The sequence below is a fragment of the Narcine bancroftii genome, chromosome 4, assembly GCF_036971445.1.
Source record: "Narcine bancroftii isolate sNarBan1 chromosome 4, sNarBan1.hap1, whole genome shotgun sequence".
NCBI classification, from domain to species: domain Eukaryota; kingdom Metazoa; phylum Chordata; class Chondrichthyes; order Torpediniformes; family Narcinidae; genus Narcine; species Narcine bancroftii.
This window is the reverse complement of record NC_091472.1, coordinates 203,666,009-203,689,553: the sequence shown is the minus strand read 5'-3', so window position 1 is coordinate 203,689,553 and position 23,545 is coordinate 203,666,009. Positions and strand designations below refer to the sequence as shown.

General features: G+C 43.6%; 1 protein-coding gene across 2 annotated transcripts in view; it reads left to right on the top strand.

Annotated features, from left to right (window-relative positions):
* Positions 1 to 23,545, top strand: part of hira (histone cell cycle regulator a) — a 191,380-nt gene that overhangs the window by 143,493 nt on the left and 24,342 nt on the right. For both annotated transcript variants that reach the window (XM_069933676.1, XM_069933675.1), the window contains exons 15-20: positions 8,534 to 8,704; positions 9,011 to 9,215; positions 11,522 to 11,620; positions 12,681 to 12,829; positions 17,601 to 17,762; positions 18,640 to 18,698. In XM_069933676.1, the coding sequence (XP_069789777.1) occupies positions 8,534 to 8,704; positions 9,011 to 9,215; positions 11,522 to 11,620; positions 12,681 to 12,829; positions 17,601 to 17,762; positions 18,640 to 18,698 (845 nt within the window). The remainder of the gene's footprint in view (positions 1 to 8,533; positions 8,705 to 9,010; positions 9,216 to 11,521; positions 11,621 to 12,680; positions 12,830 to 17,600; positions 17,763 to 18,639; positions 18,699 to 23,545) is intronic.

Sequence of the window (23,545 nt, the reverse complement as noted above, 5' to 3'; positions counted from 1 at the left end):
GCGGAAACAGTGCCAAAGCTGAATTGGTAATCTGACTGACTTTTTCAATCAGGAATTCCCCTGGCCTCTCACTATCTCCGTTCAGTCTGTGAAGTGATCAGTTTTGCTGTGGTTCTGTCCTGTTGACACTTCCAAGCATAACATCCTCACAAAAAGTAGCAACCTGCCGATACTTGGTGTGAAAGTGAATTGCACCACTCAAACTGTGACCTGAAGCTACTCTACTGAACCAACTGGGATTTTAAATACTTCCAACTGAATTGTTCAGAGTTCCACTAGGTGACAGCATAGCCCATTATTATTCTTCTCAGCAATTCATTGCTGCATTTACTTAAGTTTGCATATTTTCCTCTCTATTTATATCAAACAGTTGGCCTCTGTTTAATTCCTGTATTATTAGGTGACAATTCATTATAATCAAAATAATATCTGGTTCGATGTTTTTCTTTCCTGTGTTCTCATCATTAACTTAACCAAATTGACAACACCTGAACAGACTGCTTGTTATTTGATTTTATTTTTGTTTTATTATGGCGTATCTACAGTCTAGTTCATCGCATTTGGAGTTGTCATTATACACCCAAGATCACTTTTCACCAGCTTTTATATCCAGATGTTTTTTTTCTTGACAGGCATATTTATTTTCAATATCTGGCCTATTTTCCACAATTATGGTCAAATCAAATGCTTTCACAGGATGGTTGCTGTCTTCAAATTACCAGTGAAGATCCTGATTTCTGTGTCATGATTTCTCCACTTGGTCTCCTTGAACCCAAACCTTATTCCTATCCCTAACCATTGGCCTTGCTCATTCTCGGACAGTTTTTAATCATGTTTCAGGAGGCAGTTGCTTTGCTGCACAAGTTAGTGCTCTCTGATTAATCTTTGCATCAGGCTTATTTCTACGATTTGTTTTCCGAATCAAACTATCGCTGCCTAATTCTTTTTTAACTTTCTTCTTGAGAGATTGGAGAGCAATAAGCTTCTTCCTCCCCTCCCCCTCCTTTCCCCGCCCTCCACCATTTCCAATGATTCCATGATGGGAGTTGCATTAATTTACCCCACAACTTCCACTCCAAATGAATGGTCAAAATCTTGGCTCCAAAATGTTTTTGTGTCTTGGAGAAGACAAATTTTATAAAATAAATTAGTTGCATTTACATGGCACCTTTCATCACCTTTACATGTCCAAAAGTGCTGTAATTAAACTCTTTTGCTGTGCAGTCAGGGTTGCAGATAAAGACACCAGACAATTTCTGCAATGCAAAGGACACAACATGATTTGTGAGGACGTAGGAGTATGTTTTGAGTAGGGCACGAGGGACAATTTGATTTGCTTTTCCTCAAACTAACAATAAGACGTGTACCCAAAGGCCCTCAAAACTGCACTCTCATTTTATTATTTTTAATTTATACATACAGCACGGCAACAGGACATTTCGGCCCACGAGTCCGTACCGCCCAATTTACATCCAATTAACCTGCACCCCAGTACGTGTCAAACGGTGGGAGCAAACTGGAGCCCTTGGGGAAAGCCACACGGGGAGAGCGTACAAACTCCTTACAGACAGCGCTAGGATTTGAACCCGTCTCGATCGGTGGCGCTGTAAAGGCGTAGCGCTGACTGTTGTGCCCAATGTCAGCCTAGGTTGTGTGCTTAAACTTTTCGAGTAGGATCTGAATACACAACCTTCTGATTAAAATTTGAAGTCCTCCCAGCGGTAACTTGTACTTTGAGAAATAACCACTCGACCAGCAACTTCAAGCTCGAAAGAACAACACACACACACACACACACACACACACACACACACACACATCTTCCTCTGTTGTTTATCCACATCATGGCCTTCAAGCTATACACAGGGTACGCACAGGAAGTAAAGAAGACAGACAGGAAATAAACCCCTCCCAGCCTCACTGGACAAGCTGCTCACATTACAACACTTTCATCACCTCTGCCTCATTTTGAACTGGAAGGCACCTTGAGCTGTACGTGTTATGTCATGCTTTACATCGGGTAAAAGGATAAATGGGATACGACACCCTGGCATCAGAGTGGGGAATGACAAAAAAAGGAACACCTTATCGTTTTACCTGGAGTACCTTGGCCCGAGACATTGGCTATACAGTTTTACCTATACCTCCTGTGAACTCCTCAATACCTGCTGAGCTCCTGCAGCATTTTTGACTCCCTCCTGTTCAGTTTCTCCAGCACTTTTGTGCACTGGATTAGGACACTTTATCATTCAAGTTCACAGAGAAATGACTCTTTTGGAGGACAATAATATAGAACAGATGGATCTAAAGGATTGCTTTAAGTTCAAAAATAAGAATGGATGTTGTTCAAACTGGAGAAATTATAAAAGGGGTGCAGGTCAGAATCGACATCTTGGCCTCCACGATTTTATTTATAACGCTACTGAGATTGGCAATAAGCAGAGTGCTGGCGATGGAAGCCGAAGCCCTGAGTCGTTTAAAACAATCGAAAAGTCAGTGAAGTCTTTACTGATGGATGGGAATATTCCTGCTGGTTGGCGTCAGTGTTCTGAACCGTCCTGAGCATTTCTGAGCTGGGCCCAGAACGAGTTCACTATTTTATGCCAGTGTGTCGAAAAGATTGTGTTCTGTGGGGGCTGAATCAGCATCAGGATTTAATTGCCATGACCATATCACGAACTTGGTTGTTTTGTGGCAGCATCACATGTGCAAAATTACTTTAAATCACATTTTAAAGATAAACAAATAAATTGGTGTAACAGAAGAGAAGGTGAGGCCATGTCTGGGGTTCATTGTCCATTCAGAAATCTGATGGCAGAGGAGAAGAAGCTGTCTTGTACCGTTGGCTGTTCGTCTTCAGGCTCCTGCACCTCCTTCCTGATGGTAGCAGTGAGAAGAGGTGGTGAGGGTCCTTGAGGATAGAGACTGTTTTCTTGATACACCGCCTCTTGTGGATGTCCTTGATGGAGTGAAGACTAATACCCATGATGGCACCGGCTGAGTTCACAACCCTCTGTAGCCTTTTCCTGTCCTGTGCACTAGCCCCTTCATACCAACGATGCAACGGTTAGAGTGCTCGCCACAGAACACTTGTAGAAACTTGCAAGAGTGTTGGGTGACATCACAAATCTTCTCAAACTCCGTCACAATGTATAGCTGCTGATGAGCTTTCTTCGTGATTGCATCGACATGGAGGCCCCAGGATAGATCTTCAACGTTGTTGACTCCCAGGAATTTGGTTCTTAAATCTTTCCAATGCTGACCCCTCGATGAGGACTGCTTTGTGATTTCCTGATTGGTTGTGTCATAGCTCAGTGTAATTGAACAAATTGTTAAACCCTCATTCTCTTACATGAGAGGAGTGATAATTTTTGAGTGACAATATTTGTGCACTGTCGGTGTCAGTGCTGTGCAATGTTCAGCAAATGGAAGTGGAAGATGCTCCTTCTGTCCAATAGCCTACAGGCCACCCTTGGGCAAGGTGTCATACCCGTTTAGCCTCCCAATCAGGGTCACTTGAAACCACAGATTGCAGGTGGTGGATGGTTTTCACAAGCAGATTCTACAAATTGGAATTTACGGTTGTAAAGCTAAAAACACTGGGCAGATGAATCCGTTGATCAGTGGCCAGGCTTTCCCGTCCGTCCAGTGTGGACACTGGAACTGAAGACGGCAACAGGAAACCACTTCAGTATTTTTCCCCTTGTACAATCATGAGCTCAGCATTAACTACGGTCTCAGCTCAAAGACGGGGCCTTCATCGAAGGAGAACAAGGGAGGCAACAACTACAATTGGGAGGGTCAGAGACCATGATGGATGGAGAGACGTGATTGTCCACGCCAAACACCAAGGCACCTGGATGAATGAATTTGGGGCTGCACTTCACTGCATTATTACCCAAAATTTGGGGGAATAAAAAGAGTAGATTAAAACAATATATCAACTGAAAATAGTGAAAAATCCTAAATGGCATTTTTGTGTTAGATTTTACAGCACAGGGAAAGAGCCTTCAGTTCATAATTACCTATGCCAAAGATGATGCCGAATTAAATTAAATCTTGTTGCTTGGCACATATGCTTCTATTCCCTGTGTAATGTCTATTTAGAATCTGCTTAAACACTACCATTGCCCCTGCTTCCATCACTACCCCGACCACTGTTCCCTCAAAGGTGCACGCATCACAAAGGAGATTAATGTACGCACAAAAGGCCTGTTATCTAAAATAAGGTACTAATTAAAAACTATTCTTATTGAAAATAATCTCTTAGCTTCCTGTTAACTAGTTAGTCGGTTTTTCAAATGCCACATTTGCTCATCACTAATTAACGCCACCTCAATCCCCCCCCCCCCCCCCCCGCCCGTTCCGGTTTGTACAGCTGCACGTTTGGCAGACAGTGTTCATATCGTATAGTTTACGAAGATCTGCTTCAAACCATGTAGATAGCTTCCTGAGTTTTTATTGAAAAATGCATTGATTCATTATGTGTGAAGATTTTTCACATTAACCATCTGGACAGTTTATCAACTCGCTTTGTAATTGAATGAGTTTTGATTTAAGCATTTCCAGCAACTTTAATAATAATAATCTATGAATTGACAGATGTTATTAATTTATTTAGACATTGCATCACATAAAAATAAAAAGTACTCATTGATGTTTTATTTAGTGGAACAACAAACTGAACTAAGTAGTTCAAAGTATAGAATAAAATCTTAAATAAGTTACTTTGTAGAATGCAATCATACTTGTATTACATTAAAACATGCCAATACCTTTTTATTATTTTATTAGCCATGAGAGATAGGCTGTGCCAAAATGATCTGGAAACAATTTCAAGTTTACATCTGCACAAGCATTCAGGGCACACATACTTTTGTGACAGGAAAAAATTTGCAGAACTTAAGATTTTTGCGCCTACTAACTACTAAAAATTAGAGGGAACATTGCCCCTGGCAACCCGTTCTAGGCACCAACCACTTTGAAAAAAAACCCCACTTGGTATGCATGTCTTCCTCAAACTCCCCTACCTCCCTCACTGCCACCTAAAGATGTCCTCGTGTATTTGACACTTTTTGCCATGTTATAAAAATTCTGACTGGCTACCACATCCATGGCTCTCGCAATTTGTATAAACTTCTTTCAGGTCTCCCATTGGCTCCGGAGAAAACAACTCAAGTTTGTCCAATCTCTCCTTACAGCTCATACTCTAATCTAGCCATTCTCAATGGGGGTCCAGTTCCCGTTTCCCCCCCCCCCCCTGCCCCTCCCCAACCATGGGGGTTATAGCTCATTTAAGTAAAGCCTTGTTTTCTTTTCACCGCCCGTCACATAAATATGGTTTCATACGTACTACTATTTATGTAGTCGGTAGGAGAGAAGTACGGAAGAAACCAAAGCTTGAAGGCTTCACAAGGAAGGGGCCCCATAAATTTTGGATAGAGTCTTAAGGGGGGCCATAACCCAAAATAAAGGTTGAGAATGGCTGTGTCTAATCCAGGCAGCATCCTGATAATTCCCTTTTGTGACCTTTCCGAAGCCTCCACATCCTTCCAGTAAGATGGGGGGTGTGACCAGAATTATGTACAAGAGGTAAAACATAGGATTCTGTTGACACCGTGGTTAAGTGAAAAAACACACAAATGCTGGAGAAATTCAGCAGGTCAAACAGTGCCTTTATGACCCCACCACCAGACACATTTTTCCTTCTCCTCTCAGCCTTCTGTAGGGACCATTCCCTCCATGACTCCCTTGTGCACTCTTCCCTCCCCACCCATCACCCCCCCTCCCAGCACCTTCCACTGTGGTCAAAGGAGGTGTAACACCTGCACCCACACCTCCTCCCTCACCACGGTCCAAGGTCCAAAACCCTCCTTTCAGGTGAAGCAAAACTTCACCTGTACCTCCAAAGAACTCATTTACTGCATCTGGTGCACCCTCTGTGGCCTTCTCTACATCGGAGAGACTGGTCGCAGATTAGGAGATTGCTTTGCCCAGCACCTCCTCTCCATCCGCAACAAAAGCGACCTCCCTGTAGCCCACCATTTCAATTAGTTTTTAAAAATTTTTTTAAATTTTTCACACTATGAACCATATTAACCAAAATGCACACAAACATTTCCCTCTTGAATATACAGTGTTATTTTCTCCCCTTTTCCCCCCTCCCTTCCCTCCCTCCTTCCCACCCCCCTCCCTATCCACTAAACGTTCAACATATACTATACAATAAATCCATTAAACAATGTCATCACACAATGAAAATAAACAAGAAAATTGTATCATCTACTTTTACACACGTAAAAGTTTCATTTCGTCTTCTTCTCATTCTGTCATTTTAGGGGGTAGAGGTCCGCGGTAGGCTCTCTCTGTTGTGTTCCATGTGCGGTTCCCAAATTTGTTCGAATACTGTGTCATTATTTTTTTAATTATATGTTATTTTTTCCAACGGAATACATTTATTCATTTCTATGCACCATTGCTGTACTCTCAGGCTCTCTTCTGATTTCCAGGTTGACATTATACATTTTTTTGCTACAGCTAAGGCTATCATAATAAATCTTTTTTGTGCTTCATTCAAATTGAGGCCTAGTTCTTTACTTCTTATATTACTTAGAAGAAAGATCTCTGAATTTTTTGGGATGTTGCTTTTTGTGATTTTATTTAATACCTGATTTAGATCTTCCCAAAACTTTTTCACTTTCTCACATGCCCAAATTGCATGTACTGTTGTTCCCGTTTCCTTCTTACAGCGAAAACATCTATCTGATACTGTTGGGTCCCATTTATTAACTTTTGGGGTGTGGTGTATAGCCTGTGTAACCAATTATATTGTATCATGCGTAACCTCGTGTTTATTGCATTTCTCATAGTTCCGGAGCATAGTTTTTCCCATTTTTCATTTTTTATCTTTATGTTTAGATATTGTACCCACTTTTGTATGGGTTTACAGCTTATTTCATTGTTCTCTTTCTCTTGCAGCTTGATGTACATGTTTGTTATAAATCTTTTAATTATCATTGTGTCTGTAATCACATATTCAAAGCTGCTTCCTTCTGGTAACCTCAGCCTGCTTCCCAATTTGTCCTTCAAGTAGGTTTTCAGTTGGTGGTATGCAAACATTGTACTGTGAGTTGTACCATATTTGTACTTCAAAAGATAATAAATTATTTCCCAAAAAACAATTTTCTATTCTTTTGATCCCTTTTCTCTCCCATACTCTAAAGGAAAGGTTATCTATTGTGAAAGGGATTAGTTGATTTTGTGTCAATAATAATTTTGGTAGTTGATAATTTGTTTTTTTTCCTTTCTTCGTGAATCTTCTTCCAAATGTTGAGCAGATGATGCAGTACTGGTGAACTTCTATGTTGCACCAGCTTTTCATCCCACTTATAAAGTATATGTTCTGGTTCCTTCTCCCCTATTTTATCTAGCTCTGACCTGGTCCAATCTGGTTTTTCCCTTGTTTGATAAATCTGATAGATATCTTAATTGTCCACCATTTCAATTCTGAGTCACACTCTCTAGCTCACATATCTGTCCATTGCCTTTCACACTACCCCACCCTGACCACCCGCAGATTGGAGGAACGACACCTCATTTTTCGTCTGGGCACCCTCCAAATCCAAGGCATGAACACTGAGTTCACTGCATTCCACTAATCAGCTTGCTTTTTCCCCTCCCCTCACCGCCTTTAACTAGTTATTCCAGTTCCCACTTCCTCTCTCTCTCCACCTAGCCTAGACTCCTCCCGCCCTCCTGCGATGTCCCCCTCCCCCTCCTCTCCACTTATCATCTCCCACCCTCACCACCCCCTCCCCCTTTTGTTCGGACATGTCTCATGTTCCCCACACACCTTGTTGAAGGGCTCCAGCCCGAAACATTGGTGATGTATCTTCACCGTTGCTATATAAAGGCACTGTTTGACTTTCTGAGTTTCTCCAGCATTTGTGTGTTTTTTCAGAATTATGTAGAATATCACCCCATTTAATGAAAAGACACTGAGATATTGCAAGCAGTCAATAATTATTACTGCTACCTAAAGCATTTAATAGTGGTGGAGATGGTTATACTGTAAAACACCCGGTATCTGGCATTTAAGGGGAATTGGTTGATGCCGGGTAAGTGAATTTTCCGGTTGGTTGAGGTTGTGAGTTGTGTGATTGGCGAATTAACCGCTAGGTGGGCGACATTTAAAAAAAAAAAACTTTATTTATTTTCCTCAATTTTTTTTGTGCCAGTTGAGACTGGCGGTTGCTTGGATTCTGGATAACAGGGATTTTACTACACTTATCATACGGACAGACCCCTACACACAGTTGAGGATACTATAAATGGTTAGAAATGCATAGAAACAGAACAACAGGTGCAGGAGTAGGCCATTTGGCCCTTCAAGCCATTCAATATGATCATGGCTGATCAGTACCCGGTTCCTGCCTTCTCCCCATACCCCTTGATCCCCTTAGCCACAATATTAAGGAATATAAAGTAGGTGAGAGAGCTACCTGTACATTAAAGTCATCCCTTTGCTTCTCAGGTCTGCAGTCACGAGTGCATCCACTGCTGTACCTACAAGCACACAGCTTTTGACTTCTCCTTCACGGATTGAGCCAATGAAAGCTCTAGACTCGAGGTTCACTGAAAGATCTAAATCAACACCAGGAACGGCTCCCATCTCCTCGGTTGCCAGGCAGAGTGACGTGGACAGGTATGGGCAGGCCATTGATTTAGCAGTCTCTCAACTAAGAATTACTGCAATTAGATGATTATAATCATTCTGTAATGTTCCATGGTGCATTCCTTCATATGTAGTGAAGGCTTACAAGGAAATTACTATTTTGCGTTGATTCTCTCCCATTGTGAGAGGTTACTTGTGGGTGATCCTATCGATTCGTCATGCCAAGAGAATTGCTTTCTGAACGCCGTGCCAATTGACAGCTCCGACTTCATCGGTTTATTCAAGGTGACTGCGATGGGCCAATGATGTAGAAGCTCTGTGGTTCTCTCTATCCAGGGGTAAAGACCTGGGCCTCTCCAAAGACTTGAAACCCAGAGAAATTCAAGAGAGCAGCAGTGACAGTGAAGAGAAGATTCCAGCTTCGAAAATCTCAGCACTGTCCAAACGTAAGAATGACATTGAGGGAGAAGTGGTGGAAAAGAAGAAGAAAGGCCGACCAAGGAAAGAGTCCAAGCATATGTCTGTAGCCATAGCATCTCAGGTATGGGAGAGATGATCATTCTCCGAAAGTTGTCAGTAAAATTCCTTCTGTGGGTAAATACCGTCTCTTTCTCTGTTCCCCTGCAGGAGTTTCGGAAGAGCTATTAACTTTTTAGTGCCACAGTTTAGTAGTGATGCAGCATTTAATCTAATTTTTCCTTGTTAACAGAGGTGGAAGTTTACACACTGTAATCTATCCCAAGCAGTACACATGTCACTCCAGAGCCAAATAACCTGTCACAATCGCTTTAAAGTTAACATAAAAATGGCTCCTTAATTGTTGGTATTAAGGAAGTCTTCTTCCGTACAAACTTCAGCCAGGTTAGGGCTTCATTCCCTGGATTGTAGAAGAATGAAGGGAGATTTGATAGAAGTACAGGTAGAACCCTACTTACGATGGGGGTTCAGTTCCGCAACTTGCATCGTAAGGTGAAATCACCGTTAACCTTGGTCAGTTGTTACTTGTACCTCTCCTGCCGGGAAGTTGACCTGACTACCCCACTCCTTCCGGGAGCTTCCCAGCGCGAGCGAAGACATTGGTCTCCCAAGATGGCACTTGGTAACTAGGGGCAGTGGCGTCACGTGATTTGGAACGCAGGCGCAGATTCCCGTCGCTCTCTCTCTCCCTCTTCAATCGCTCTCTCCTTCCCCAGCGACGCCTACGCATTTTCTTTTTTAAAAATGGCGTTGGGGGTCCGACGAACCATGTTTCCTTGACGCCACTACGAGAGGAGCACTGAAATGATGGCGTTGAGGGGCAGGTGGTGGCAGAGGGAAGCAATCAATGGGGGAATGATTGGATCGAGAAGGAAAAGCAACTTCATTGATACAGGTCGACCTCGACTTACGGATTCTGATCATCGTAACTTCAGAATATCATAAGTCCGGGTCTATCCGTATACAAAATTATGAGGGGAATAGACAGAGTGAATGCAAGCTGGCTTTTTTCCACTGAGAGTAGGTGAGATACATGCCAGAGGACATGGGCTAAGAGTGAAGGGGGGAACATGATGGGGAACTTTTTCACACACAGAGTGGAGGAAGTGTGGAATGAGCTTCCAGCTGAGGTGGTGAATGCCGGCTCACTTTTAATATTTAAGAAAAATTTGGACAGCTACATAGATAGGAGGGGTATGGTGGGCTGGGCAGGTCAGTGGGACTAGGCCACATAATAGTTTGGCACAGACTAGAAGGGCCAAAGGGCCTGTGCTGTAATGTTCTATGGTTCCTTGGAAAAATAAAGAAATGGATTTAAAAAAATATATTGAAATAAGACCGAGTGCTGATGCTTCCTGCCTCTAAAAGTCGGTCCTTATCATGGACGTTGATAGTAAGAGGATTTGATGAAAGAAAACCATTGGTTATATCTAGCACAGATGACAAGACGTTTTAGTCTGATGAATGTTTCTTGGCTTGATCTTTATCGAGGCATTGCTGTATAGACATATGCACTGCTTCATTTGTTGACAAGTTAGTGTGAACATTTGTTGAACCTTGTGTGATCATCAGTGAATGTCATCCCTTCTGACGAGGTGGAAGGAAGTCATTTCTGAAGTAACAGAATGTGGCTGGGTTGCTGGGACTTATCTGAGAAACTCACTCTGGGGATTTCCAGTAGTAAGGTCCTGCAATGGGATGATTCACCTCTGGCAAAAGCATTGCAAAACTATTCCAATCCTCGAGTCAATGAAAGCTCCAGACTTGAGATTCACTGAAAGATCTATATCCATGCTAGGAACAGCTCCCATCCCCTCGGTTGTTCTCCCCTTGACCCCCATTTACATTTCTTTTACTGACGGTGATCATCCTCTTGAATTTGAGCTCCTTGCCGGTGCTTGGGCCAAGGGTGTGATCTGTTCTGGACTAGGCAGTGGGCATTGATGACTGTTTTTTTGCGGAGTAAGAGGTGCTCGTTAATACTGTTAACGACACCATTCATCGCCTTTTTTTTGGATGATTGACTGGTTGTTATCAAACAGAATTGAATTCATTGTTGCTTTTGATGATCAGGATGTACCTGGACATATGTGAAATGAATTTCGGAATTGTAATGGTACTGGAACACCTTAACTAACTCTGAAGTCTTTAGTGCTATAGTTCTCTGTTTCCTTTACTGCATCAAATGCAGCAGGCTTTTCCTTTCTAACATCTGGAGTGGCTCAGACTGGCTTCTGTGATCTCGGGATAATCAATGTCGTGAGGGCAGGGTTCTCTTTCTGCTGGTTTGCAGATTCCATTTACACATGGATCTTGCCAGAAGTCTGGAGTATTGAATAAATTCCTCTGAACGTCCCCCTTCTATTTCAGCCTGCTCCCTCGACAGAAAAAGAGGTATCGCGTGTCTCAGCCCCTGTCATAGTGTTTAAACTCCCGACGCCAACACCAAAGAAAGCATTTAATATACAGGTAAGAGATGGCATTGTCTGGGAGCAAGTCAAGTTTATTGTCGTCTGATTGTACAAGCGCAACCTGATGAGACAGCGTTCTCTGGTCCTCGGTGCAAAATACGCAGACACACAACCAGACATAACACACACACGCAGGCAAACAATACACATGCAGGATAAGTATTTCATTGATTCAAATAAATAAACATTGTTTTGTGCATATGAGAGGCTTGGACGATTAGTGTGAGCAGTTCCTTTGGTTGTTCAGCGTTCTCACTGCCCGTGGGAAGAAGCTGTTCCTCAGCCTAGCGGTGCTGGCTCTGATACTCCTGCATCTCTTCCCCGACGGGAGCAGCTGAAAGATGCAGTGTGCGGGGTGTAAGAGGTCCTCAGTGATTTTGCATGCCCTCTTCCAACAATGATCCCACTAGATCACGTCGAAGGTAGTGGGGGTGGAGACTCCAGTGATCCTCTCTGTAGATTCGTAATTCACAGGACCATAAGAGTGTTTCTTAATCCTCCTTGAGAACATCTCTACAAGGCTTTTAAATGCAATAGAATATTTAAGCCTGCATTACTTGAGGAAGAATGTTCTGGCTTTGGAGGTGGTGCAGATGAGGTTCACCAGGTTGCTTCCAGGGCTGAGATGGTTAGCCTATGAGGAAGATTGAGTCGACTGGGACTGTACTCACTGGAATTTAGAAGAATTAGAGGAGATCATATAGAAATGTATAGATAAGATCGAGAGAGGCAAATTGTTTCCATTGGTTTCCAAAGATTCAGGGTAGTAGATTTAGGATGGAGATGAGGAGGAACTGCTTTTCCCAGAGGGTGGTGAATCTATGTAATTTGCTGCCCATCGAAGCAGAGGAGGCGACCTCAGTGAATATATTTAAGATAAGGTGGGATAGATTTTTACATTGTTAGGAAGTTAAGGGATATGTGGGGGGGAAAGGCAGGTCAGAGGAGATGAGCCAATCATCAGCTAACCCTGATCTCATTGAATGGCGGAGCAAGTTTGACAGGCAATTCGGCCGACTCCTGCTCCTATTTTTTATCTTGTATCCTCTCTACTCCAGGTGAGCACTGAGCCATCCATGTATATAGAGGTGGAAAATGAAGTTCCGACAGTCACTGGGTGGAAACTCAGCCGGCTAAAGTGCATGAGAGAAGGCAAAGAATGGGATACACTACTAACCAGTCGAATCCTCACTGCTGCTGGAAGCTGGTGAGTATCAGCGTGGGTGGAAAAAGTTCACTACTGCTCATTCGGAGGGTTGATTTATGGAACTGAAAGGGAGGGGTGGTGCGGACTCCGGGACCGACTGACTGTATACACTGATCTTGCCAGCCACTCATTTCATTTGTGGGTCTTAAGGAGGGGAAATTTTTTTTTACATTAATTTGTAATTCTGCTTAAAGTAGCCATTTTATTGTGGAGGTATGTGTCAGTGCCGTTACAGAGTTAGTCGTGAGATTCATTGCATTATTTACTACTTTTTAATTATTTAGTCGTCAAACAGTGTCCAAAGTTGCTCCTGTAGTCGGACAGATTTCCTTTCATTGTGAGCTGCTAATGTGAAGTAATGTTGGTGTAAAAATTGTTGCAGCTGATAGGTTTATAATTATAAGACACGATTTCTGCAACGTTAATATGACTGGCAGCTTGTTCCTATTTTAGATTTATAAAGGTATTTAAGAGGTTACTTGGTCAGTGCCATTAGTTAGTCATGCATTTTGGGGGACTTCAGCTCTTCAGCGCTTGACGTCCTGTTTTGCGGAAACTGCCAAAATGTTTGGCCTGGAAGTCAGCCTGAAGAAAACGGAGGTCCTCCATCAGCCAGCTCCCCACCATGACTACCAGCCCCCCCACATCTCCATCGGGCACACAAAACTCAAAACGGTCAACCAGTTTACCTATCTCGGCTGCACCATTTCATCGGATGCAAGGATCGACAAAGAGATAGACAACAGACTCGCCAAGGCAAATAGCGCCTTTGGAAGACGACGCAAAAGAGTCTGGAAAAACAACTGAAAAACCTCACAAAGATTAGCGTATACAGAGCCGTTGTCATACCCACACTCCTGTTTGGCTCTGAATCATGGGTCCTCTACTGGCATCACCTGCGGCACCTAGAACGCTTCCACCAGCGTTGTCTCCGCTCCATCCTCAACATTCATTGGAGTGACTTCATCCCTAACATCGAAGTACTCGAGATGGCAGAGGCCGACAGCATAGAATCCACGCGGCTGAAGATCCAACTGCGCTGGGCAGAATGGAGGTCCATCGCCTTCCCAAGATTGTGTTATATGGCGAGCTCTCCACTGGCCACCGAGACAGAGGTGCACCAAAGAAGAGGTACAAGGACTGCCTAAAGAAATCTCTTGGTGCCTGCCACATTGACCACCGCCAGTGGGCTGATATCGCCTCAAACCGTGCATCTTGGCACCTCACAGTTGGGCGGGCAGCAACCTCCTTTGAAGAAGACCGCAGAGCCCACCTCACTGACAAAAGACAAAGGAGGAAAAACCCAATACCCAACCCCAACCCACCAATTTTCCCTTGCAACTGCTGCAACCGTGTCTGCCTGTCCCGCATTGGAATTGTCAGCCACAAACGAGCCTGCAGCTGACGTGGACATTACCCCTCCATAAATCTTCGTCCGCGAAGCCAAGCCAAAGAAGAACACTTGGGAATAATGCAAGGGAGAAAAGGTAATGGTGCTCAGACTGAGAAGCAGTGCAAGCAATATTTTTATGGTGTCTTGCCATCTGACAATAAACTATGATTTCCATTTCCAAGGGAATGACTCTTTCATTTTGAAGAGATGCAGGTAGTCGGTTCTGGTTCCCGCACAGGTTCTTCCAATGAAAGAAGAAAAACTGCAGCAAGAGAAAAAGATTTTAAACACCAGTACTGTTCCAAAGTATGAACAGTTACGAGATGCAACTGGCCTGTGTTCCCGCTCACTCCCTGATATACTTAGCAGTTTGAGACACAACATTTAAACAAATCTATGTGCCATATGAGGAAGAATTGATGTCACCGCAATTTAAAGAAGGAGGATGAAGGGTTTTTTTAATGTAAAGGTCCTTGCCAGAAAAACACGCAGGTCAATGCAATGACTGGCCTCCCTTTGTGTTCCAAGGTTCTGGGATAGGTGGTTACATTAGTGTGATTTGTCCTTTCCCCCAAGTTTACAGATAAAGCCTTACTAATATAGTTAATACTAATAAGGATAAAGACTTACTAGGCAGGGATAAGAGGATACTTTGGGAGAGTTGCCCCAGCGGGGAGCAGTATTGGCCGGATCTTCATTCTGGTGTCCCATTCAGACCCTCAGGGCAACCCAACTCACCTCCATGCCAATGTCCATCCGGGCCCTCGGGGCACCCTGACTCATTCCACACCAGTATCCCATCCAGGCCCTCAATGTTCCTTCCTCGCACTGACAACCCCTCTCACCTCCACACCAGTGACCCGTCAGACTCTCAGCCCAACCCAACTCACCTCCACACCAGTGTCCTGGTCACACCCTTGGCCCAACCCCTCTCACCTCCACACCAGTGTTTTGGTCAGGCCCTCGGCTCTACCTGACTCCCCTCCACACCAGTCAGGCCCTCAGCCCAACCTGTCTCACCTCCACACCAGTGTCCCGATCAGGCCCTTGGCCCAACCCATCTCACCTCCACACCAGTGTCCCGGTCAGGCCCTTGGCTCAATCCGTTTCATCGCCACACCAGAGTCCAAGTCAGGCCCTCGGCCCAATCTGTCTCACCTCCACATCAGTGAACCGGTCAGACCCTCGGCCCTACCCCTCTCACCTCCACACCAGTGTCCCAGTCTGGCCCTTGGCCCAACCCCTCTCACCTCCAAACCAGTGTTTCGGTCAGGCCCTCGGCTCTACCTGACTCTCCTCCACACCAGTCAGGCCCTTGGCCCAACCCCTCTCATCTCCATACCAGTGTCCAAGTCAGGCCCTCAGCCCAACCCGTCTCTCCTCCACACCAGTGTCCCGGTCAGGCCCTTGGCCCAACCCGTCTCACCTCCACACCAGTGTCCCGGTCAGGCCCTTGGCTCAATCCGTTTCACCACCACACCAGAGTCCAAGTCAGGCCCTCGGCCCAACCTGTCTCACCTCCACATCAGTGAACCGGTCAGACCCTCGGCCCTACCCCTCTCACCTTCACACCAGTGTCCCAGTCTGGCCCTTGGCCCAACCCCTCTCACCACCACACCAGTGTCTCAGGCAGGCCATAGGCCCAACCCGACTCACCTCCACACCAGTGTCCTGGTCACACCCTCAGCCCAACCCCTCTCACCTCCACACCAGTATCTCAGTCAGGCCCTCGGACCTACCCGACTCCCCTCCACACCAGTGTCCAGTCAGGCCATCGGCCCAAACCCTCCTACCTCCACACCAGTGTCCCAGTCAGACCCTCGGCCCAACCCCTTTCACCTCTGTATCAGTGTCCCAGTCAGTCCCTCAACACAACCCCTCTCACCTCCACCCCGGTATCCTGTCCAGGCCCTCAGACCACCTTCCTTGCGCTGTCCAAGCCAGTGTCCCAGTTGGTCCCTCTGCGCACCTTCCTTGCACCGACCTGAATGCACGCCCATTGAGGGGCATTGCTATTTCAGTGGGGCAAACCTGTGTGTGTGTCCAATGAAGTCTCAGCGCTCCACTGCAGGGTCTATACACCCAGTCTTACTTATATGAAATCCATTTATGTATTTATTTATTTATTTCCTCTTCCCTGGTGTCTGAGTTGCCAGTTGTCTGAGTTCCTGGTTCAATTCTGGATAATGGGGTTTTTCACTGAACATAAACAGAATGCGTAAAAGTGGTATGGGCCAAACACAGGCAGTGGGACTGGTGTGGGTGGGACATTTTGGACGATGTGGGCAAGTCGGTCCGAACGCACTGTTTCTACTCTCTTTGACTCTAATACATGTCAAAGCGAGGAAGTGTGACTTGGACTGGATCCTACAGGTGGTGATGTTTGCATGCCCCTGAATCCCTTGCCTGGGAATTGAAGGGCTTGTGAAATGTGCTTAGCGTCAGTTGATCGGAATAGCTGGTGGTCTATTCTTTCCGTTAAGTAATCCCTCTGCCATCGGTGCTCTGTGATTAGTAAGGGATTGCTTAAGGTGGGATGTGGATGGGAAGGGAAGGTGGAGAACCACTGCTCTAGACCTGATTGTTACGGAAATATTTTGCTTGAGAAAAATTGTCAATTGCCCCATTTCCTTTGGAGTTATGAAACCGTGCATATAATGAGTCAATTAGGGACGATGAAAACAGTGGGTTTCAAACTTTTTCTTTCCACTACATCCCACCTTAAGCAATCCCTTACAGACCACTGATGGCACAAGGATTACTTAAAGTGGGATGTGAGTGGGAAGAAGAAGGTTGAGAACCATTGGTCTAAAGGGTCTGTTTCCTTGCTCTGTCTCTATGATGTTGATCTTTTCTAAGTAAGTTGATGGCATAAGTAGCAGCCATGGGGTGATGGCGATGGAATTACCATGTAGGGTGATAGATAGATGCCAGTCAGATGACCTGTCTTGACCCGCAAGGTGTTGAGTTTTTTGAGTTGACTCTGTTCAAGGCAAATATATCTTCCCTTAAGTGTGGTGTGTGGCATTTCCCAATCTTCATTTTATTCACTCTTCACAGTTTAAAGATTTCTCCTGACCACCCACCTAATATAATTGTTAAAAATAAACTTATTGATCCTGCTAGCCCCTGCAAGTTTTGTTCAGTGCTTTTGCTTTGAGTTCTTCTGTTTGGCTTTGCTGCCTATCGTTATTCTTTGTATCTTCTTTCTACTGCTTCCAATTCCATGGCTCCCGACCACCTTTTCCAACAATACCTTGCGCCGCCTGGCCCAGCGTAATTGCCGGTCTGAGGTTCTCGGTGTCTGTCGATGCAGATGCCGTCACAAAGCGGAGCACTTCCAGCCGGGGTCAACCTAATCCATCTCGTCTTTTGCAGTGACCTCGTCAGCGTGGCCTGCGAAGAGCGGATGGTGTCTGTATTTTCAGCCAGTGGGCGACGGCTGCTGCCTGCCATTCTCCTCCAGTCCCCCATATCCACATTGCATTGCGCGAGTCACTTTGTGATGGCTCTGATGGCGACTGCCACCCTTTCTGTATGGTAAGTGTGTATCCCTGGGAAAACCAACGGGAAAGATGCACAACCAACGGATGGCAAACAGGATAAATGGCATGTTGAAATAGTCAGCTGCATTGCGTGGACTGCTCCCCAGAGCATCTTTCGGGAACCACTGATTCGCACTAATGACTGCAGTAGCAAGTGCCAGGCTCCTGTCCCTGTGCACTATAGTGCAAATGTCAGGAACTTGCTGGAGTTTGGATGTGTGCACATCAGATCTGTCACTGCTGCTGGACTCTGTTTCCTTGCATTCTATAAATTTCCCGGACAGGGGTCTGGATACACTGGTTACCTGACCTTTTAGCTTTGGCCTCCTGTTGTTGGCATAACTAATGGGGCCCCATTCCTTTGATTGAAAACAAAATGTTCAGGTCATTTGATTTTGTTAATCTTTCTTTTTCTCAATAGTTGATCACTGCTTAATGTGTTTTGAAATATAATTCTGCTTTTAATTTTATAAAATTTCAATTTCTAAAATGTATTTATTGCATTTTAAACTTTTAAAATTTCCAAATGCCTCTGACTTGAGTGAAGTAGATGATTGAGGAGAGTGACCTTCTGTATAACTTTCTCAGATAATAAGTTATTGTCTCCGTCTTCCATTTTATAACAGTCGAGAAAAATTAAGTTGACAAATAAATATCAAGTGGTAGAGAGTAGAATTCTTAGAAGTCTTTTGTGGTGGGAGGTAAGCAACTATATCTATCAGCGGGAAATGTTTGAAAGGAAAATCACTGGCATTGCTTTGGATTGGGACGCACTGAGCATCAAGTGGACAGATGTGGGAAAAAGTTGATTTGCATCAATCAAATCAGCGAGTGGAAATTTGGCTGCATTTCATGTTTCCTTGTTCTTCCAGGGATGCGAAGAAACAGACAGTGTTGGTCAAGGATGAATCTCTGATCACTATATTATCAGGTATTGCACCTTTAACTGTGAACAAAATCAATGTAGTAACTGGGCGTGAGTTCAATCACGAAACTGGTTGAGATTGCACTCATTCTGCCTCCCTAACCAGTTACTGCTTCCATTGACAGCCCATATTTGCTTTTATATATATTCTGAACACACTGGTACTGCTTTATTTTAAACGAGGGTTGGGATAGATACTTGGATCAAGAAGATTGTTCAGGTCTGGAGTTGTGTTGTTTGGGACAGCACAGTTGACGTAGCGGTTAGCTTAATGCTGTTACACCACCAGTTTGAACCCTGCGCTGCCTGTAAGGTATTTGTACATGTCTCCCCGTGTCTGTGAGGGTTTTTCCTGGGGGGGAGGGCTCTGGTTTCCGCCAACTGTTCAAAACGTACTGGGGTGGGGAGGGGGTAGGTTAATAGGGTGTAAATTGGGCGGTATGGGTCTGTGGGCCGAGATGGCCTGCTACAGTGCTATATGTCTACATCTTAAAAATTTTATAAATACCTGGTGTAAAACAGAGATCAATCAAGGGTTCCTGGGTAAAACACAGGATTCTATTGACACTGTGACTAGAGCATAGAAGGTTGAGAGGGGATTCGATAGAGGTATTTAAAATTATGAAAGGAATAGATAGAGTAGATGTGAATAGGCTCTTTCCCCTGAGGGTAGGGGAGATTGAAACAAGGGGTCGTAAGTTAGGGGGCAAAACTTTAGGAGTAATCTAAGAGGATGCTTCTTCACTCAGAGAGTGGTGGCTGAGTGGAATGACCTTCGGGAAGAGGTAGTTGCGCCAGGGTCAATTCTGTCATTTAAGAGGAGGTTAGATGACTACATGGATGATAGGAGGTTGAAGAGTTATGGGCAAGGGAGTGGGTAGGTGGAACTAGTGGAGCTTCATGTGAATTGGTGCAGACTAGAAGGGCCGATATGGCCTGTTTCAGTGCTATAAATTGTTATATGATTAAGTGAAAAAACACACAAATGCTGGAGATACATGAAGGCTCCAGCCCAAAACTTTGGTGATGTGTCTTTACCTTTGTTACATAAAGGCACTGTTTGACCTGCTGGGTTTTTCCTGCATTTGTGTGGTATTTTTTCATTCAACCAAGGGTTTGCATATGTTATTAAAGCTCTGTACTCAAACAACATTCATAGCTAAGGCAAAATTACATCTGATTAGGAACAGGGCCAAGCCATTAACTCCTCTCAACCTTTTATTTCCCCCCCTTTAAAAAAAATTACAGGTTTCCAGTTCATTTCTCTGCAATTTTCCCATCCTTGCCTCTCAATATATGCTTCTGATTTTTACAACATTTATTATTGTCTGAGTGGTTTGACAGCCTTAATTGTGGCAATGATAATGTGGTTTCAAGATTTTTTAAAAAATCTCTGCGATCCATCGAGGACAAGGAAGTAGACATTAAACTAGAAAGGGTAAATGGAGGAGAAGAAAACATGGTTAAAGTGATGGGGTTTGGGTTTAAGGACGAGGGCTATTAAAATGCTGTGGGATTTAAAGCAAAAGTTGTAGAGAGGAGAAAAGGGGAAAAAAAAGGTAGAAAGGGAAAGAAAAGGCTAGACCCAAGGAAGTGTGTGTGTTGGGGAATATTGGCTGAAGCAAATCCAAAAAGAGGATGGTCTGACATATAAATCTATGGTTATTAATGTTCTAGAGCAGTGGTTTTCAAACTTTTTCTTCCCACTCAGATACCACCTTAAGTAGTCCCTTACTAATCACAGAGCACCAATGGCATAGGGATTACTTCAGGTGGTGAGTGAATGGAAAGAAAAAGTTTGAAAACCACTGTTTTAAACATCCCTGATTGACTTGTTATGTTCACTCATATCTCCAAAGAAAATGGGCCAATGACAAATTTTCTCAAGCAAAATATTTCAGTAACAATCAGGTCTAGAGCAGTGGTTCTCAACCTTTTTCTTTCCACTCCCATCCCACTTTAAGAAATCCCTATGCCACCAGTGCTCTGTAATTGGTAAAGGATTTAATTCTTGTTAAAGCACAATGTTGAATTTTATTTCTATCTAAAAATGGGTGTTGCTGGCAATACCAGCATTTACCTTTGAGGATAATGTTTCAGTCCCATTGATGTTGAAGGAAAAGCAACATATTTTCAAGTTATGTTGGGAGTGCCAGTTGCAAAGGATAGTGTTCGTTCCCAGGCACCTGTAGCTGCTGAAGTAACTTGATTAAGTCACTGTAGTCCATATAGTAGATGGCACATACTGCAGGGATGGTGGAGAGAATTAACTTTCCTGGGTGGACTGCAAATCAATATACAGTAAGACCCACAGTATCTGATACCTACGGGAATTGTGGATGCCGGATATGCAAATTTTCTGGTTGCCTGAGGCACACTTGTACAATGGCTAACTAATACACCTGCATTCAGAATAAACAGCTTAAATGACAAAAGGCAGTGCAGAATGTAAAGTAATTTGAAAAAATCCGTGTTGTAGTCCTTAATTATGTAAAGTTTAATTTAATCAGGTAATTCCAGTACAAAATTTAAATTTGAACCCCGTAGCGCTAACTGCTACACTAACATAATTAACACCACCCCCGCTGCCCCTCCTCAAGTTTATAGATAAAACCTTGCTAATGTTCTTAATAATACACAATGATAAAGTCTCTTACCAGGGAGGGATAGGGAACCACTTCATCCAGCAGCCGGCCCTTCATCCTGGGCGCTGCCATATTATTCAAACACAACTTTATTGAAACTTTGTTCAAACAGTTGCTGCGACTGGGGCGCACCACTGGCTGAATGTTTGCTCCCATCCTCACCAAGGGGATGTGTGTTGCTTTGGGGATTTTACTGTATATTGTCTTCAGCAGTGTTAGATGAGTACAGTTGAAGCTTCACTTATTCAGACAAATGAAGAGCTTTTGATCACATTCCTGAATGTGCCCGGTAGACAGGGGGAAAAAATTCAGGTAAATCAGTCACCAGAAGCTCCAAATCACCACAGTATTATCGTTGCTTGACTGGGTGTGTTTTTATTGATCAGCAATGATTGGTGGGGGGGGGGGGGGGGGGGGTGGGTAGCGGAGAGAGGAGCTATAGGAAATGTTAGTTTTCAAAATATGGGAATGCATCTTTTTTTAAAAAACCCTGGTATGACCTCCTCAGATCAACCAGAGATCCTGTTAATTAAAATATTATGTGATTAAGATGAATTAATCAATTTCTCATCTGCTTTTCCCTAACTGCATATAAGATAATAACATAACATTTTTAAATCCTGAATCTACTTTTTATTATACTTTAATATAACTTATTTCTCTAAATTTCTACGGCATAATTGTAAAATGCAAAGATTGGGCCATTGAACCTTCCCTAAGCTATTTGTTGGCTGCACCTGGCTATACTGAAACCTGAGCAGGGACTTTGACAAACTAAAATAAAATGATTATGTTTTGTTTTTATCAATGCAGTCCGAGTTCTTTTCTGCCATTTCCTGCACATCTGTTTCCCTGTAGTCAAATTAACTTGAGATAAACAAACACTTCCCCTTCTAGTCACCCAAGCTCGCGTCATGGTTAATTCAACAGGCGTGAGAATTAAGAAATGCCATTGTTCACCAGATTCTGCTCCAAGTTGTTTTCCCCACTATCATATTGTTCACTGTGCTGTTCCCAATTATTGCTGGATGGCATTTTTACCAGGCACATCTAAATGAGACTTCTCCAACCTTTCAATTCATATTGAAAAAGAACAGGAAGATTCTACAGCAAATAGCGTTTCTGCTACTTAAACTGGATAGTAAATGTTTTCAAAAGGTTTTCTTCCTGAATAGAAGGAGCTGATGATAACTTCCAGCTGAACACAGATAATTTCAGATTTCACATTGGAAGTTGGAGAAATAGTAAATGAACTTTTATTGAATTTAGCACGTTTAATCACATAATGATGCTGGCACACTGCATTAGTTCAACTGACCTAAAAATGTTTTGGCACTGATTTTCATCTGATGCCGCTCGTGTCAGTGTCCAACAATAGTCGGGCAGCATTAATGGATTCCAGTTGCCCTGATGCCACTTTTCCATGGTCACAATGTCCTGGTGGAGCCTTTCCCCGTGTCCGTCACTGACTGCATCAAGATCAGCAGGGAAGATGTCCAAGTGCAAATGCAGAAAATGAATTTTCAATGACAGGTTGCGCTTCATGGATTTGTCTGCTCGAAGTTGACTTAAAATATGACAGGAATCACAAAAATAGGTTCTATCTAAAATACATTGCAGGATAGGAAATTTTTAAGGTGATATTTGTGATCAGCTGCCTAAAATCCATAAAAATACACCCAAAAGTGTTCAGGAAGTAAAATCTTTGTTGCCAGTGCTATTTATGATTGTCTGGTCCTTGGGTCTCGTTCCACTTCAGTTCCTTGATAAATGATTTTCCATTTGAAACTGACCTTTTCTGTTCAAGTCATTCACAGTGCAAAGGTCAACTTAATAATCCTGATCCAATGATTGCTTGGAACAAATGAGGTTAAAGGGGAATTGCTCAGAGTTTGGATTTGTGCAAGTTATTGAAGAGAAGAATAATAACGGTGTGTTTCCAGTAACCAGAGGAGTTAGATATCAGATAAAATGAAAGAACTTGAAAAAAGATGAAATCTGCTTTTGCTTTCAATTGCCATGATTTTGTGCATTGTTTGAAGAATGAAGAGTAGATTCCATTTTAGTTTCTTGAAAGCTCCTGGATAGACCCTGAAACTTAATGTGTAGAACTGAGGAGGAAAAGAAGTGCATCTCGTTGCTCTGCTCCTTCAGAAACACGGCTGAATGCGATGAAAATTTGATGATTATAACTCGATGAATAATGCA